Here is a 17,621-nt window from a genome sequence, read left to right as displayed (position 1 = left end):
AGTGCGCTATTTGGGATGCGCCCATGCTCGCTAATGGCTGCCACAGAAACAGAGCTTTTTAAAAAATATTACACAGATAATTGTGTAAGGGACGCGTACATATATTTCTTTAATGTTAACATCTAAATGACAACTAAAAGTGTTGAAAGAAACAATTAAACAATTTAAACATCACAGTTTTCTTTTGTATGTTTGAGTAATGAGTAAGTACTCAATATGGTGGCTTTTATACACAGTGACGTCACTAATAACCCATTGATGTAGCGATATAGTATATATACTATATGTTCTATTCATCTAACTGACTCATGGCATTAGATATGGTAAAATATGACTACTCCAGGGCATCCCATTCTGTTGGTCAATGCTTGTTCTTGGAGATTATACAAGCTGTGTGTGCACAGTTCAATGCCTGTGCCAGCAATGGGTGCACCTTAATGCATCAGACATTGACCATTAGAATATGGTTATGCAAACTCATGTTCATACAAGACAAATTATTTATGACAGCTACTAGACACCAAACCTTAAAGGGATTCACTATGTTTCAACATTTCTGCATTATTAAGTCATTTAATTACAAACCAGACAAAGTACTTTCGGTAATAACATTCTGTAATGTAGCTTTTTGAGGCCTGAAATATGTTTGGTTGCTATGACAATCTCTGTGAATGATTCTGACTAAGTAAGTTTCTCTGAAATGGAGCATTTACTTTCAACTCCCCTGAATGTCTTTGATTATATCTCATGAATTTAACCCTCCTGAAATTTCAAAATATGTGGAATTCTTCTTTCAGGTTTAGAACAACAACTTTAACAACATCATCCCATTTTCATTGACTGTGTGCAGAATTATCCTTTCTGAATTGTTCATTCATTCACCTGCAACCACGTTCTGATCAGGGTCTTGGTGCGTCCAGAGCCTAACTATAATTATAGTACACAAGGCAGGATCACACCCTGGCATTAATATTGAGCTGGTCCCCTCTTTACTGATATTACCACTCTTTCACTAGGGAGTTTTTTGCCTATTCATCCAGACGAGTATTTGTAATCTCATAATCTAATGCTCATAAACATTCTAGTTTATCCCAAAGGATAAGTGGGGTTGAAATCAGGGCTCTGTGAGGGCCAGTCAAGTTCTTCCACATCATACCTAACCAACCATGCCTTTGAGGCACAGTCATGCTGGAACAGAAAGGGACACAGAGTTTTCTCATAAAGTTGTAAGCATACAATTTTCCAAAATTTCTTGGTATGCTGAAGTTTTCCCTACACTGGAACTAAGAGGTCTATACCAACCCCTGAAAAACAACATATCACCCCCTCCATCAAATTATACAGATGGCACAATGCAGTTAGGCAGGTAATGATTCCCTGACATTTGCCAAACCCAGACTCATCCATCAGACTGACAGATAGAAAAGCGTATTTTGTTATTACACAGAACACATTTCCATTACTTGTGTCCAATGAAGGCAGGCTTTACTCAAATCTGAAGGAGGAGTAATGCCAGAGGAGGTTTGAAATTCTGGTTATTGAGCCAGCAAATCTTTGACAACTTTTATACACAGTGCAATTTATCACTCTGTGATCTTGCTCTGCAACTTTGTGGCTGAGTTGCTGTGGTTCCTAGATGTTTCCACTTTTCCACTTTTCAGTAATACCATTCACAGTTGATTGAGGAATATCTAAGAGGGAAGAAATTCCATGAATTGACTTGTTACAGACTACAGAAACAATGAAGACTATGAGGGACTTGCAGTGGAATGTGGGCACAAGCTTGCTAAGACCACACTGATGGCTATGCCCCACCTCCACGGTGAGTTGATGAGCTGCAGAGTTAGATTTAGCTTCAACCCAGGGAGTGGGGCTTAAGGCACACACTGAAGAGAGCCGTTTAACTCTCCTTGATTCTTTATTACCTGACAAATGTCTGAAAATGAGAAACATCTGACAAGAGCACCCTGGGCATAAAGGGCCAAAGAGAGTTAAGGAGAGGAATGAAGATACACTGAGACATTTTTTTTCCTGTTATGCAGAAAGAGTTCATTTTGAGTTTAAATGTATACATACGAGAATAAGTGGGCAATACGCCAGACTGCTCCTATCTCTCGCATTCTTCTTCCCAGAGTAGCATGGTCCTTGCCACAGTGGGCAATAACACTCTTGCATTAACAACAGGTTTTTAGTAGTTGATGGTTGTGTTTCATTTCTACAAATTAAAACAAGCCGCCAAGTGTGTTACACTTGCGATGAGTAATAACAAGACCTTTCAAGAGAACATGAAGTGAGCAAGCGGTGATGTGGGCTAAAGTTAAATAGGGAAGTGTGAGCTCATACCTTTGCACTGCAGGCCCTGGCGGAATAAGCCCTTGAGGAGCTTCTTGCAGTGCTGGCAGACGGTGGGGCGCGTGTAGGAGTGGATGACGAACGTATGCGGTACCTTCACTTTGGACAGCAGGATCTTGTCCAGCTCGATGGGACGACCAATGTAGGACTGAGAGTTAGAGCGCCCTCTACCTGGGAATATGTCCACCTGGCTCTTCTGTTGAGAAGAAGCAAAACAGAAGCTGGAGAGTTGCTGCTTTTCAGGCAAACAAATGAACAAATGTGCTTCTTAAAAATAAATAAAACAACTAATTTGACCTGCGTGGCCGTATTTTGCACAACTTAATGCCATACACCTGTCTCTGTACAATAAAATAGCAAAATAAATAAAATATGGTATCTATTCCAAACCTCACAGTGTGGACTCAAATATTCAAATGTATCTCCATACGAAAGCATTAAATATCACCATGTTTAATGCCAAGTGTCAGCTAGAGAGGTCTGTTTTTGGAGTGTTTTTGGAACAGTGTTTTTGGAGTGATGGGCTGATTAATTTTACATGATTTCATTTGAAGTGGTGTTTATGATCCATAACTAATCATCCAGGGTGGCATGGTTGCACACACAGTCACACAGCTCCAGGATCCTGAGGTTGTGGGGTGAGTCCCGCTCCGGGTGAGTTTGGTGTGTTCTCCCCGTGTCTGCATGGGCGACTCAAAATTGTCCGTAGGTATGAGTGACTATGTGAATGTGTGAGTGTGTGTTGCCCTGTGAACAACTGGTGCACCCTCCAGGGTGTGATCCCACCTTGTGCCCAGTGTTTCTGGGTGGGCATTGGACCCACCGTGACCCTGAACTGGATAAGGGTTACAGGAAATGAATGAATGAATGAATGAATGAACTAATCTTCCAAAATCAGTACCTGATCTCACCCATGTTCTCTTGGCGAAATGCCATTAAATCCTTACAGAAATGTTATATCTACTGTACATTTTCCCAGAAGATTTGATTGATACCCTTGATTTCAACACAAATGTTGGATAGGTAGGTGTCTAAACTTTGTGTCGTGTTTCCATGGCAGAGAGAGATCAGCAATGTCCTCTGTGTGGATTGAACATGAATATTTATTCTATGAACACTATAGAACTTTAGGTGTTAAATGACTCCCTACAGTGAACTTCAGGAGCCAGTTTACCACAGCATGTATTTATTTGGCACTGGTGAGATAACAGTGTGCTCGCTGTACTTTCTACATACTATACTGGACTACATAAAAAATGTCATCTTCAAACGATACATTTAATCTCAAGTCATGTGAATGTGACAGCATTCTTGAAGAAGAAAATAAGAATGTTTGTCAGGGTGGGGGTGTAAATCAGGTTGTGTAAGAACTGTGGCAGATTTGCATTATACTCAGAACAAGGAGTTTCACATCAAGCTGTTTTTTAATGTGCCGCTGATTGTCAGAAGTGCAGATGTCTTACCACCTGTTGAGAATAGACCTGACATCATGCAGGTGTGCCAAATTAACTGCACACTGCACTCTAAAGAAAGTAAGCGATCAATACCATCCTCGTCTTCAGGTTGCGCACATGGCCAGTCACCTTAAGCGGCTTAATGTAAAAAGGGTGATGAACAGTGCTCAACACACTTACAAAGACCTACAAGTGTACTGGTTCCTCTTCATGTTGGTTCTTGATTTCCGGGCCATGGATCTTCTTGTATTCAAATTAGAATGAGAACTGAAAAATTTGAATATATTTTTTGCAAAAACATGTATAACTAGTCAAATAAATGTTTACACCGAGCAGTTGATTTTAAATTATAAATTTGATCGGCAGTCAATCCATGATTTGTTTAACCGTCTTGAGTTGGATCACGCTACTTTCCACAGCTGTGCTCTTCTTAATGTGATGCAGTTAATGATTGCTCTTCGATTTTATTGTTACAGGATACTTCCAGTCAGTAATAGTCGAGGTAGTCCATGTCAATAAGTCAACAGTGTGCCGCATCATTCACCAAGCTTCGAACTCCCTCACCCGTCTGCCTTTATTGTATTCCTCCAGAAGTAGTATCTTTTCCTCCTCTGACCAATTTTTCTTGTTTTCCTTTCTTCCATGGTTTTCTGAAAATTTTGTGAGCTGGTACAAGAGAAGCGATTACGGGTGTCACAGCGGGTGCATGTAAACAGTAGAATTTTACTCCCGTAAAGTCTGTTACTGCAGTAAATCCCTTAACACATTTCCTTACTTAAGGAAATCTTTTAAGGAATACTGTGCAACACCCTTAAGTAAATCCCTTAGCTAAGGAGAAATTAAGCCTTAAGTGTCATATGGGGAAAACTTTAGGTGTTTTGTGCTACCAGTGTTTTGACGAGTTGTGTTACCTGTGCTGCCATACAGTGCTTTTATGCATGCAGTTGTTAAAAAAAAAAACAGTAGGTGAGATAAATGTAGTGTATCAGAAAATGCTGCCTACAGAAATAATAGCAGGAGATATGAACAGCCCAGATCACCAAATTATAAGATCATTACTGGTTTACATAATAAATGGTTTTATATATATAGTTTTACATTTAATTTGTAGTGTACAGTTGTGGAACACTCAAACAAATAATAACAGAAAACTAAGATTGTGAAATGAACCGGAGAAAAACAGATTTAACACGAAAAGCAAATGAAAACATTTAAAGTTTGGGTCTGAGCACGCGCAGAACCAAAGTAGCACAATGCGACAAGATAGCACAACTTGACAGAACACCTGCCCCAGGACTCCACTGAGCCAACTTCTAGACTGGGGGACTTTCTTCACATCTTCCTTCAAACACAAGCGATACCAGTGTCACTGATTTAAAGCACGGAATAAAACGGAACTTTAGTGAGTGAGTGTGTGCGCTGCAAGCCAGTTTTGTTTTTTGCAAATAAAAAGTTTCATTACATAGTTATACAAATATAGCGATATCAAAATACATTGAGAATTGTTTTAGAATTTTGTCTTTGATGCCTAGACATCCCCACCTTTAAAGTTTTAAATGTCACATACATTAAGGCTTGATCCAGCTCCCTCCACACATACTCTCTCTCTCTCTCACACATGGAGGGGGTGGCTTGCATTTGTTTCTCTTTCCTCAAGCTCTTGGCTTCTGCCACTCACTGCGCTGGCTTGTCTGACAGCTTCAGTTTATTCTGGTCCATGGTGTTCATGCTGCCATATACACAGATCTAGGGAATGCTTTACATCATGACTATATAAGGGGCCGACCCAGGTATGGTCAACAAAACTTCTCAGTGGAGCGCAAATTGTGCTGAAATTTCACACATTTAAATGTCACACACGTCTCAGAAGCTGAGAGTGTTGACAGATTCCTGCCCAGAGTACGTCGGAGTTGCCAGTCTCTGAATTATCAACATTTCCATTTAAGTGAATAAGAGTCTTTTTAGTTGTTCTGTCCTTTAGAAAGAGGATAACTAACCACAATGATGTAACTGGTCTAATATATTTAACCCTTAAAAGTCACAGTTATTGCCAGCAAAAACAAAGTGTGTAAGTAATCTTTATTTGTATAGCACTTTTCTAAGACAAAGCTACAAAGTGCTTCACAATTAAGAATGTAAATCAGACACAAAATATTAATAGTTAAAAAAAAAACATTAAAAATACACAGACACAAAACACACTACCCGTGATCGCAGTTCAAGAACACTAGAGGATAAAAATGGGTCTTAGGGCGTTCCTTAAAAGAAGATGAAGACTCAGAAGTCTTCATCCAGGGGAGGATTATTCCACATTCCCACAGTCTCCTTTTCGGCTTAGTTTAGTTCTTGGAACAACAAGCAACCCTTTATTTGTGGATCTCAGTGACCTTGTACATAAATGAGGAACTACTAATTCACAGATATATTCAGGTGCCTCACCATGTAATGCCTTATAGGTAAGAGCCAAAACCTTAAAATCAATTCGATACTTCACTGGCAGACATTGAAGAAAGGCTAGCACTGGGGTGATGTGATCTAGTTTTAGTTAAAAGTCAAGTGGCTGCATTTTACACCAACTGAAGCCTTGCCAAAGTTCCTTGACTAAGGCAGGTGTACAGAGCATTGAAATACTCCAAACTCAAGGAAACAAAAGCATGGATAACTCTCTCTAAATCCTGAAAAGACAAAATCCGTTTGATCTCTGCACTATTTTTAACTGCAAAAAACAGGACTGAACAAGCTTCTTAATATGTAAAGAAAATTGTAACTAGGGATCAAAACCAGCACCCAGATTTTTAGGAAAAGAGTTCACTCTTGATGTGAGTGAACCAAGAATCACCTGCAATCCATAGGAATGCTGTCAAAACCAAAACCAACAACCATTACCTCTGTTTTATCATGCATGGTGTACTTCAATGTGAAATAAAAACTCTTAGAACTGGCAATGTCAGAGGTGGGCAGTTAACCAGGGCATTTACTCAAAGAGTGAATTTTTCAGCTCAAGTACATGCATTTCATTGTAGTTCAAATCAGTTATTTTCAAATCATAATGATTTTTTTTTGCACCAGTTCAGGTACACTATGTGGCTAAAAGTTTGTGGACACCTGCTCATCTAACATTCCTTCTGTCATTTCTTCCAATAACAAGTCTAAACATTTTTCAGACGCATGTTTCAAATCTGTTTTTTTCTTTTTTTAACACAATCATACTATATTTTTATTGTAATGTACTGTACCATATCTCCCACCCTATGTCACTAATATACACATAGCAAAAAAAGCTAATTTTCACTGCACAACATGTATTTAACACATCAGTAGTAGTGAATACACACATACTGATTGGATGGCGGCCATCGAACTGGCGACCTTCTGGATCCAAGCCAGATCCTCTAACCATTAGGCCATGCCTACCCCTTTATGCTTAGCTCATAGTTGCCTCACCTTGCACCAGCTTGGTTGTTCAGCTTTGTAGTTTGGACCCCTGTTGCATTTTGTCCACATAAACTTATTAATCTGTTTAATGTAAAACACTGCTATGGATAAAGCTGTAACTTAAGAAAACATGCCACTAAAGCCAGCACACCATGGCTGCCTAGGTAATGGGCAGGTGCACATATTAATGTAGGACTGTCACAACAACTTTTTTTTTTTTGCAGTTAGTATATTGTCCCAGAAATAACTGCTATGAACAATGTTGTTGTCATTTTATTCTGTTAATTTATTTTTTCTAAAGGGTTTTGCACTCTTATTGTAATTTTAAGACATTTAAGATATTTTTGCCACTGATATATTGATAATATAATAACATAATGTTGTAATTACACCCCTTAACAGAGCAATGAACTTTTAGCAAAAAGGAGAAATGAACAATATTCAGACATTGGAAATTTAATACAAATTATGTTTAAATTCCTTTAACAAATATAAATTAACTGAAATAAAATAAACACTCTTTTCAAAGAAATTGACACAATGGCGCCAGAACGGAGAAACCAGAGAACAACAGATCACAGGACAGTGCAACTAGCTATATTAATGGCGGCGCTCATTTTTATGTAAATAAAGATGCAAGTAAAGACAGTGGGCAATACTAAAATCAGCAAAAATTATTAAGGAAAGGTCAATATGTGTTGTATGATAATGTAATTATTTTGACAGGCTTACATTAATGTAGTAACATACAATATGTGGATACCTATCCATCCAATCTTTCTTCTGAAATGAAATGTATTAATAAGGGGAATATCCCTCTTTGCTGCATTAACACTCACTATTTTGGATCTAGTGCTGGATCCCAAAAGTCTTTCCAACTCATCACAAATATAGTGGATGGAACTCCATCAATTCAGAAAACAGTTCCACTGTTCCATAGCCAAATGCTGTGGTGCTTTATGAGCATCTACTCAATACTTTTCATTGGAGAGAGCTATCTTAGCCTTGTGCGCTGCTGCTCCAAAAAATCACCTTTAATTTCATCCCTTTTTCTGTGGACATTATACAATTCAAACTGTAAGCATGTCCATGAATGGTGAAATCATTTAATTCCCTAATTATAAAAGGAGCCTACAAACATTTGAACATAAAATGCGTTTAATATAAAGCAAATTTCACCTATTTCAGCAGAAATATAGCCACAGCTCATTTGCTCTAATCTGCCTTGCGTGAGGTAAACTGGGTGCACTCGGCAGATGTTGGTTTTTGCAGTCAACAGGCGATTAACAGTTTCCCTTAAACAAACTCAAGTGTGTATCACAGCATTTCTGGTGTCAGGATAAAATGTCTCAACCTTTGGGAAAGAGGGATTTGGAGCTTGCTGCACAGAGACTGCAAAGAGAAAAAGAAATTGCCAGAACACCTTGGAACCCTTTAAAATTTTCTGACGCAAAATTCATGTTCACTTGTTTAGCTGTGCTGATCATTAATGAGCTCCATACCGAGGTGCCATGTATAATATTCACAGAATGAAGGGACACCATATAGACCAGATGCTTGATTGCATTGTAACTGATGCCCATCAACACATCGACTTGGCCTACATCAGGGGTCCTTGACCTTTTTCACTTTAAAGACCACATAGTTTTTACTAGAAAGCCTCAGGAAAACTTTGAAGGTTTTTGTTCATTCATTCATTGTCTGTAACCCTTATCCAGTTCAGGGTGGCGGTGGGTCCGGAGCCCACCCAGAATCACTGGGGGCAAAGCGGGAACTAACCCTGGAGGGGACGCCAGTCCTTCACAGGGCGACACACACTCACATATTCACACCTATGGACACTTTTGAGTCGCCAATTCACCTACCAACGTGTGTTTTTGGACTGTGGGAGGAAACCTGAGCACCCGGAGGAAACCCCCACGGACACAGGGAGAACACACAAACTCCTCACAGACAGTCACCCGGAGCGGGAATCGAACCCACAACCTCCAGGTCCCTGGGTCTGTGACTGCAACACTACCTGCTGTGCCACCGATTGCACAATCAGAATGGTTAATTTTTGACCCAAACACCAGAATGACTGAGAAAGCTGACTTTTTTGAATGTGACCTTGAAATTAAATTACCTTTTATCCTTGTTATGAAGCTGTACATACATTTTTGTACACAAAGATTTGTTAGATGTTAGAAAGTTGTTTGCAGTCAAATGGCATCACTTACCTCCATGCTGGGACTGACAGGAGACTGGACAGAAACGAGAAACAAAGGAAAGGAAAGAAAACTTTATTAATAAAAACACTATGGATGATATTTTTCAATGGGACATTACCTTATTTTATTATTAACTATTGAACGGTAAGAAGCAAAAATGTTTAAGACATCAAAAATTCTACTGGTGCAAGTGAAACATGAATTGAAGTACTTTTTTGTTGTTTTTAATTATAATATTAAACCTTAAGGGTATTTATGGTTTAATGATACTAAATATCATTAAATTAAAAAATATAAAAGCTTATGCACAATAAAAATTAATTAATTATGTTGTGGCCTATGTATTAATTAATATGTTGCATGTAATGTTCTAAGTTTTTAAAGCCAGAATTTACTAAATTCATTGAATTCTTTTCATTATTAATTTACACATAATCTTAATTTAATGGCATATTGATTTTTTTTTGTCATATCACTACAGCCCTGCTCTGCAGTACTCAGTGTTCTAAGTTACATAACATTGAACTGACCAGTAAGGCTTCATCTGAGGTGCTGGGGGAGGGTTCAGCAGACACAGAACGAGTGTGGGTCAGTCCGGTGAGAGACACGTTAGACAACCGCCGCTTCCGAACTCCACTGCAGTTGTTTGGGATCTTAAAGGCACACCTCTTATGGTAGTTTAACCCACAGCCTAAATACATGACACAATAACAAAAGAACAAGCAGGTGGTCTAGTTGTATTGTACATAAAGTATTGACATTTTATTATGCATCATATAAAGCATGTACCTGTGCTGAAAAGGAGGACTTTTCAGAATGCTCTTTACTGTATGCTAATACTTAAAGGAGCAATCAGTCATTTATTCATATTTATAAAAAAAGGATTATTTATCATTATTGCATTTCTTTTGTAAGGTGCAAAACACATGAGATGAAGAATCAAATCGCTTTGTAGTTTCTGAATGAAGAGTTTATGCTTAACAAAGTGGGTGAATGCAACAAAAGAAGCAACCATGTTTAAACCATTTTAAACCATTTAGTATTGAATTTTCTGATACATTTAGTTTTCTAGGAGTCGGAATAATGCCTGTTTAATTATATGAAAAAGAATCATTACAGAAAATGGCTGTTTACTCCTTGAATGAAAGTTTGTATGGTACAGAAAGGCATTATGCAATGAATGGTCTAATCGGGGTCAATTCTTAAATCCAGTCTTAACATCCAGTCAGCTAATTTTTTATTTAGTTTTAGTCTTAGACTTTTGACTAAAATGTGTATTAGCCTTAGTTTCATATGAATCATGTAATTAGTTTTAGTTTTAGTCAAAAAACAAAACAACTAAAAATATAAAATAAAAATAAAACTATTAGCCTAATTTTAGTCATGTATTTTATACATGTATAAAATGCATAAAATGATTTTACTATTTTAGATGAATCACTCATATAATAGCTTTATTTCTTGAAATATATTTAATTTTTTTAGCATTAACATTTTAGGTTCAAAGTGCGCTGTAAAATGAGACCAAAATGTGTCCAAAATTGCTCCCTATGCACTATTTCCAATATTACTCACTAAAGTGTACTATTGCAGGGAACTGAATTCAGGAGGGTATTGAATGATTTTGGACACTACCTCATGCGTGTTTTTACCAATCAGTGCAGTACTTTATGGGTATCCTCTGTCCATGAATGTCTTTTGCTGTGCACTGTGGGATCGGACACTACCACAAAATGGCAGAAGCTCAAAATAGTGCCCTATATAGTGAGTCAAGTCCAAGGCTGTTACTCAATACTAAGAAAAGAAAGAATAGACAGCTGCAGTGAAAAATGATCATTTGCCTAAGGTAGGTGACGTTCTGGACCCAAGACCTCTTCAATAACCAACAGGCCACAGCTACACACAGTGTAAATTAATTCATTTTTAAATGTAAAAGCAATGAACTGTAACTAAGACCATCAGCAAATAGGTTTGCTTGCTTTCACTAACTGTGTAACTTTCTAATATTTACATTACAAATCTGTTTTTTGGTATGTGTAGTGCCCCTTACCTTCACACTTGAGTCCCTGCCTTACCAGACCCCACAGCATCTCTCCACAGTGGTCACAGAATGCTGGAGCACGGTATGAGTGGACAAACAAAGTATGAGGTCTGATCTGAAAATCTTCAACTGTGGCTGAAGCTATAGGATTAGAAAAAAAAAAATAAGAAGAAGAATTAAAAAATAATAAGGCTTTTACATGTCCTGCTCAGGCTGTGGTGGAGTCCAGTAACAATGCTCAGATTATTACTTCATGACTTTAAAGTGCACCCATGGTGGACACAGATGTTAAGCATACTTTCAGAGGTTCACACACACTTTGGATGAAACATGGAATGAAATGGAACATTGGAGCAGCTGTACATTCCTAATGCCAAACAAGAGTGTACATAGTTGCCACATTGGACTGTGGAGGGTATACAGTCCCCAGCCCCAGGAGTGTGTTCTCCGGAATGCTGGAAAACCATTTAATAAAATCATCCTTTATCAATCTCACAATGAGAGAATTTGAAGTGTTACAGCAGCAAAGACAATAGTTACAATATAGCTTCAGAAGCATTATACAAAAAAAGATTACTGCACATAAAATATGAGACAGGTTTCTCAGTTTGTTGGGTGTGATCCACAGTGATCAGGCTTTGTTATGGAATCTGATAGCTGCAGGAAGGAAGGACTTGCTGTCACTATCCTTCACACACCATGGGTGAATCAGCCTGTCACTAAAGAGGCTGCCCAGTGAACAGAGTGTCCTGAATGGGGTGGGACATGTTCTAGATCATAGATGATAGCTTAGCAATCATTCTGTCATCATTCCCTACCACCTCCACTGTGCTGAGGGAGTCAGAAAAGGTCCTTAGAAGTGTCCCAATACACTCCAAAGACCAAGTCTGTTTTGATCTTTTCTATAAAGTGCATCTGTGTGGACAGTGCAGTCCAGTTTATTCTTGAGGTGAACACATAGATACTTGTAGGAACACACTATTTCAGTGTCCATTCCCTGGATGTTTATGCGCACAGGAGTGTTTAGACCTGCAAAAGTTCACTACCAGTTTTTTTGGTTTTCCTTGCTTTGACCTGGGGCAGTTCCTCTAGAACCAGACCATAAATAGCACTTTTTGAACAAATGAACTCTGATTTTATAATCTTTTTTGTGCAGGATTTACATTTTCAATCATTTCCACATTCACATCTGGTTTGCTGGTGTTTTACCGAGGGCAACATCGAGAACAATATAACATGAGCAATAGACCCATGAAGGTCTACTGCGTGACACAACTATATTTGAGGCTCTGTGCTCTTTTTGGAGCTTATTTAGCATGACACAGCCACAGATGTCATCACAGTTCACACTGGAGATCCTACTTTTCTTTGAATCCAGCTGGGAATATATGTTCAGATTCAAGGACTATTTAATGTTGTAGGAAATGCACCAAACAGTTCCAAATTAGGTTTGCAAACAGGAACGATCGATCCCACTTGGTTGAAAAAGGCTAAATCTAGTTCCATTCTCTCTACTCCCCATCATCTCCAGCTCTAATGTAGTTAATGTTTGCAAAATCATCAGAGAACATTTGTAGGTGCAGAATTGTGGTTGAAATGTGAAGTGTACATTGTGAATATATAGGGATCAAGGGCCACTGTGCTGCAGATTACTGTGTCAGGCTAACAAACTTATATCCTCATATACCTTGGCCATTTGTGAGGTAGTTCAGGATCCATGTTGTGGTGGTCCACACCTATGTTGTCCAACTTCTCACAGTGCTACCAGCATTTTGATGACTCTAATGCCAGCTTGGTAGGCAAATTAAAATTAGTCAATTGATGGACTTGTGATTGGGTCCATGTTACTGCAAATATACACCTTTTGCAAGTCCATCCCAGTCTGTATAAGCGGAGGCTTGACAGAACCTTGAGTGGAGCTGTCCTCTTCCCCAATGGCAAGATGTCTTCAGAATGTTGCAGCTTTTCAGTTCCATATTGGCGCTTCAGTCTTGCCACGATAGGACATGATTTTTAGAAACAGGTTGAAAAAAGAGCATGTCTAAATAGGTGCTGAGAAAAACGAGTCACTGTGCAAATTTAAAGTTAATTTAAGCCATATTCTATCAGAGCCACAGGGAAACGCATCTATATTCTCCGTGTCACAGTGCCTCTCATAAAGTAGTGATGGCAAAAAAAACGATATCTGAAAGCATTTAGACATGGGAGAGACCTCTGAATGTTGAAAGGCTTAACAAGGTTTGAGGATGCTGCTCTATTACTGGCCCATATGTTCATAAAACTGCCTATTATTTATTTTATTATTTGCAGTTTCTCAGAAAAGTCTAGATTCTGCCAAATTTATTTAGGTCCGCAAGTGCATATTCACAAATCTGAGGAAACTTCAGATGGAGCAGTGATGGAAGGGGTGTGTTTGTGTAGATGTAAGTTTAAAATTTCAACAGTCATTCTCCAGGATCATATATGTTGTCTATAGTGCCTGTAAACACTTTATAAAAATCAGCGGATGTTTCCTCACCATTTGCTATCTCTCAAGTCTCTGGAAAAAGGTCTGGTGTTTGTACTCAGCCCTAGCTCGGTAAATAGGGAAAAACTAGGGTCTTGAACTGGCTCAGGCTCTCTCTTTCTTTCTCTCTCTCAGTCATGGTGAAGAATCAGCATTTGGAGGTGACAATGGCAAGACCTTTAAAAACATGAACAAAAACATGAAAAGAGGTGAGGGTGTTGCTCTATTCCTGATCAAATATATTGTTCCACCTTAAAAGATGCCAAGCTTCTGAATGAAAACAAACAGGTGAGAGTTTTCCAGGATTTGTTGCTGGAGAAAAAATTTCCAGTCTTGGTAGATATCTGTTATTGTCTGTTATACAGTATTTTAAATGATCTTCATCTTCATGAATCCAGCAGCCCTTCAGAGCCTCTGCTGCCTTGTTGGTCCTTCTTTCCATTGAGCGAGAAAAAGCTGACTGCTTGTGCACAATAGGTGATGAGTTGTATTCCTCCTTGGTGTTGACTTAAAGAAAGTTCAGTATTCTATTGTCTCTGGTGTGACATGTAACATAGTCAGTAAAAGTGGGCAGAGTGGAGGACAGAGAGTTATGATTAAAGTCACCAGAAATGAAATGAAGGGCATGCGGATATTGTGCCTGCAGTCTGCTTGTAACAGACTGGATGGTATCATAGGCCACATCAGCTTTGACAGAGGGTGTAATGTACACTGCATTTGTGATAACGAGATAAATCCCACTATAAGTAGAATCGCCTCATGGTAACAGACCTAACTGCAAAGTTGCTATTTAACAGTAATGTGCCCAGACTAACACCATCTATCATTAACAAACACAGACATCCCCCAGATCTAGCACAGATTTGAGGATTGCAATATTTGGGGTAAATCTTAAGGTATCCAGGAGTTTGTAACAGATGTGGGCAGCTTAGTGTCTGAAAGCTACCTTACCATGTGTGGTTCTGACCAGGGGCATTATTAGCTAACCTGTCCTGAGTGATCTGAGGTGCCTACAGGGTTCATACACTTCATGCAGATCTAAAATATGTTTTGGTCTGACGCAGTTTATTGATTTATAAACATTGGAATCTGAGGTCAGTGGTGTTCGCTTATCAATCTTATTGGGAAGATATCTCACATTTCCAGTGATTATAGAAGGGAGCACAGGCTTGTAGTGTCTTAGTGGCGCTAAGTCCTCACACTGCTTCTTCATCTCTTCTTCCTCATCACGTGGGGAATATCGGGTCTCTCCCTGGAAAATACTGCTCTGTTTCAGAGTGCTCACAGCTGATCCTTGGTGTAAACAGCGAGTCCTCAACTGCTCGCTGGATCCCCGGACATTTTTGTAAAGTGACAAAAGACAAAAGCAAGCTCAATGATATCAATATCCATAGTGTATGAACAATTCAAAATAGTTAAGTGTAAAATGTTCTGTAAAAAGTAAGAGGAAAAAAAAGGAGAAACTCACAGTGAGCAAGCGCTTCAGTAATAAGCTGCAATTCATACAGTGCCATTAACAGAACACATTTGAGTATCACAAACACCACTACAACTCATCCTAAAGGCATGATTCCACAGACCTGTGCTAGTCAGCTCTATACTCCTCTTGCCTATATTTAGCATTGAGCATGATGACGTTAAGCTTCCTTCAGCCTATAAACCATACATCACTGACTGGCCGTTCTATCTAGATCCATGACTAATTTTGAAACAAAACCAACCTAGATTTGAGGGACCGCCATTTGCTGCATAGCATTTGTCACATATGTGTCTTCTTCAATTTCAACAATGAGATGCTAGTGTCTAAAATAAATACCCTTATTAAAGGTCCTTGAGAAGTTTTGGTGCTTCATATCAATGTGTTTGTTCATATGTGTTTTTTATTCTGTGATATGTAGGGCAGAGCTAATAAATGTAGAAGAAAAATGATCACAAAGCTATAAAGTTTTTTGTGTGGTGATTTTAGTGTTTGTAAAATTGGAAAGGCAATTAATTTTTAAGAAATTTGCATTAATAAAATCTGCATAATTTGTAATATCAAAATAGAGTGAGAAGACCAAGGTGTCATTGATTCAAATAATCACAATTATTTATGTATTCTTAATAAATATGTGGGGCGGCATGGTGGTGCAGCAGGTAGTGTCGCAGTCACACAGCTCCAGGGACCTGGTTGTGGGTTCAATTCCCGCTCTGGGTAACTGTCTGTGAGGAGTTGGTGTGTTCTCCCCGTGTCTGCGTGGGTTTCCTCTGGGTGCTCCGGTTTCCTCCCACAGTCCAAAAACACACGTTGGTAGGTGGATTGGCGACTCAAAAGTGTCCATAGGTGTGAATGTGTGTGTGAGTGTGTGTGTTGCCCTGTGAAGGACTGGCGCCCCTCCAGGGTGTATTCCTGCCTTGTGCCCAATGATTCCAGGTAGGCTCTGGACCCACCGCGACCCTGAACTGGATAAGAGGTTACAGATAATGAATGAATAATAAATATGTATATACTAAGAAAAAAAAGCTCCATACTGGGGCCATCAGATTTAGTGAAATTTGAACAACTGAATTAGGACCAACATAAGTATGTACTTTAATAGAGTTTGACAAAGCCAAATCAAACCACACTAAAGCAGGGTTTTTATAGCACCAGGCTAACCGAGCTATATTTTTGTGGATATTATATACAGAAGTTGATGCATAAAACAGAAAATTTTAATGTTAATTCCTCCTGCACCCAGTTCTAATATCTTCTAATATCTTACATCTGAAAATATTAAGCATTAATATAGGGTGACCAGTCATTATCTTTTTGCTGGATAAGTCTTTTTTTGGGACCTAAAAACTGCGTCCGGCTGGGATTTCTAAATTTCCAAGGTCCACAGTCTTTCCCTCTGCCCAGTATTTGCCTAAACCTTTCATTGAAGTGTGCACATAGATGACGTTTGATGATGTTGTTGTAGGTAGGGGTGCGAGAGTTCAAGTGTTCAGAGGGTGGGAGAGCCAAGTGCAGAATTGGAACACACTTCTCCGCGTGCACTTGCATGCGTTTACGACACTACTGCTTAAACACAATGTTGTTTTACTGGAGCCTCAAATAGAAATGTGTTGAAAGTTGTTAAAACAATTGATTATAATCTCTTCATCATGTTTGTTTTTGCAAACCATGAACCCTCTTTCTGCTCTATATTTTACAAAACAAAGTCCTCTCCTCTGTCGCTATAATGACATGACACCGTTACTGACATATCTGCACGTCATTTTGTTTTACTTTACATGAAAACAGGCGACATCTCTGTATTATTATAATCAGAACAGGGGCGAGGCTGTGAATTATATTCAGCATGTTTTATCAGCAACAATTTTAAATAAAAGGAAAGTGTTTTTACATATATATCAGGATCCCAGTGATGCTCTGATTATTTATCAAGACTGATTATTACTTCTGGTTGATAAAATGTAGTGTTTGATTTTAGTAATGTTCAAACTGTGTAAACTAACTGAGTTTTCTGGTCTAAACAAGTCGCGTTAATGTCATTCCAGTACAGAGCTAGTTTTTTTATAGTTTGGTATGAACAGAAAACAACAGGTTTGACCATAAACTGTGAAGAAATGACAAAGTGTTACTTTATTAATTATTACAT

General features: G+C 38.6%; 1 protein-coding gene across 1 annotated transcript in view; it reads right to left on the bottom strand.

The window, feature by feature from the left end:
- The window catches only part of prkd1 (protein kinase D1), an 80,403-nt gene that overhangs the window by 25,039 nt on the left and 37,743 nt on the right, over nt 1-17,621 (bottom strand). Inside the window, exons 3-6 of the mRNA XM_066673414.1 lie at nt 11,502-11,633; nt 9,982-10,142; nt 9,461-9,484; nt 2,344-2,548 (exon numbers count right to left, since the gene is read on the bottom strand). Of these exons, the coding sequence (XP_066529511.1) occupies nt 2,344-2,548; nt 9,461-9,484; nt 9,982-10,142; nt 11,502-11,633 (522 nt within the window). The remainder of the gene's footprint in view (nt 1-2,343; nt 2,549-9,460; nt 9,485-9,981; nt 10,143-11,501; nt 11,634-17,621) is intronic.

This window comes from Hoplias malabaricus, chromosome 1 (genome assembly GCF_029633855.1).
Source record: "Hoplias malabaricus isolate fHopMal1 chromosome 1, fHopMal1.hap1, whole genome shotgun sequence".
Lineage (NCBI taxonomy): Eukaryota > Metazoa > Chordata > Actinopteri > Characiformes > Erythrinidae > Hoplias > Hoplias malabaricus.
This window is presented reverse-complemented; position numbering and strand designations above follow the sequence as displayed.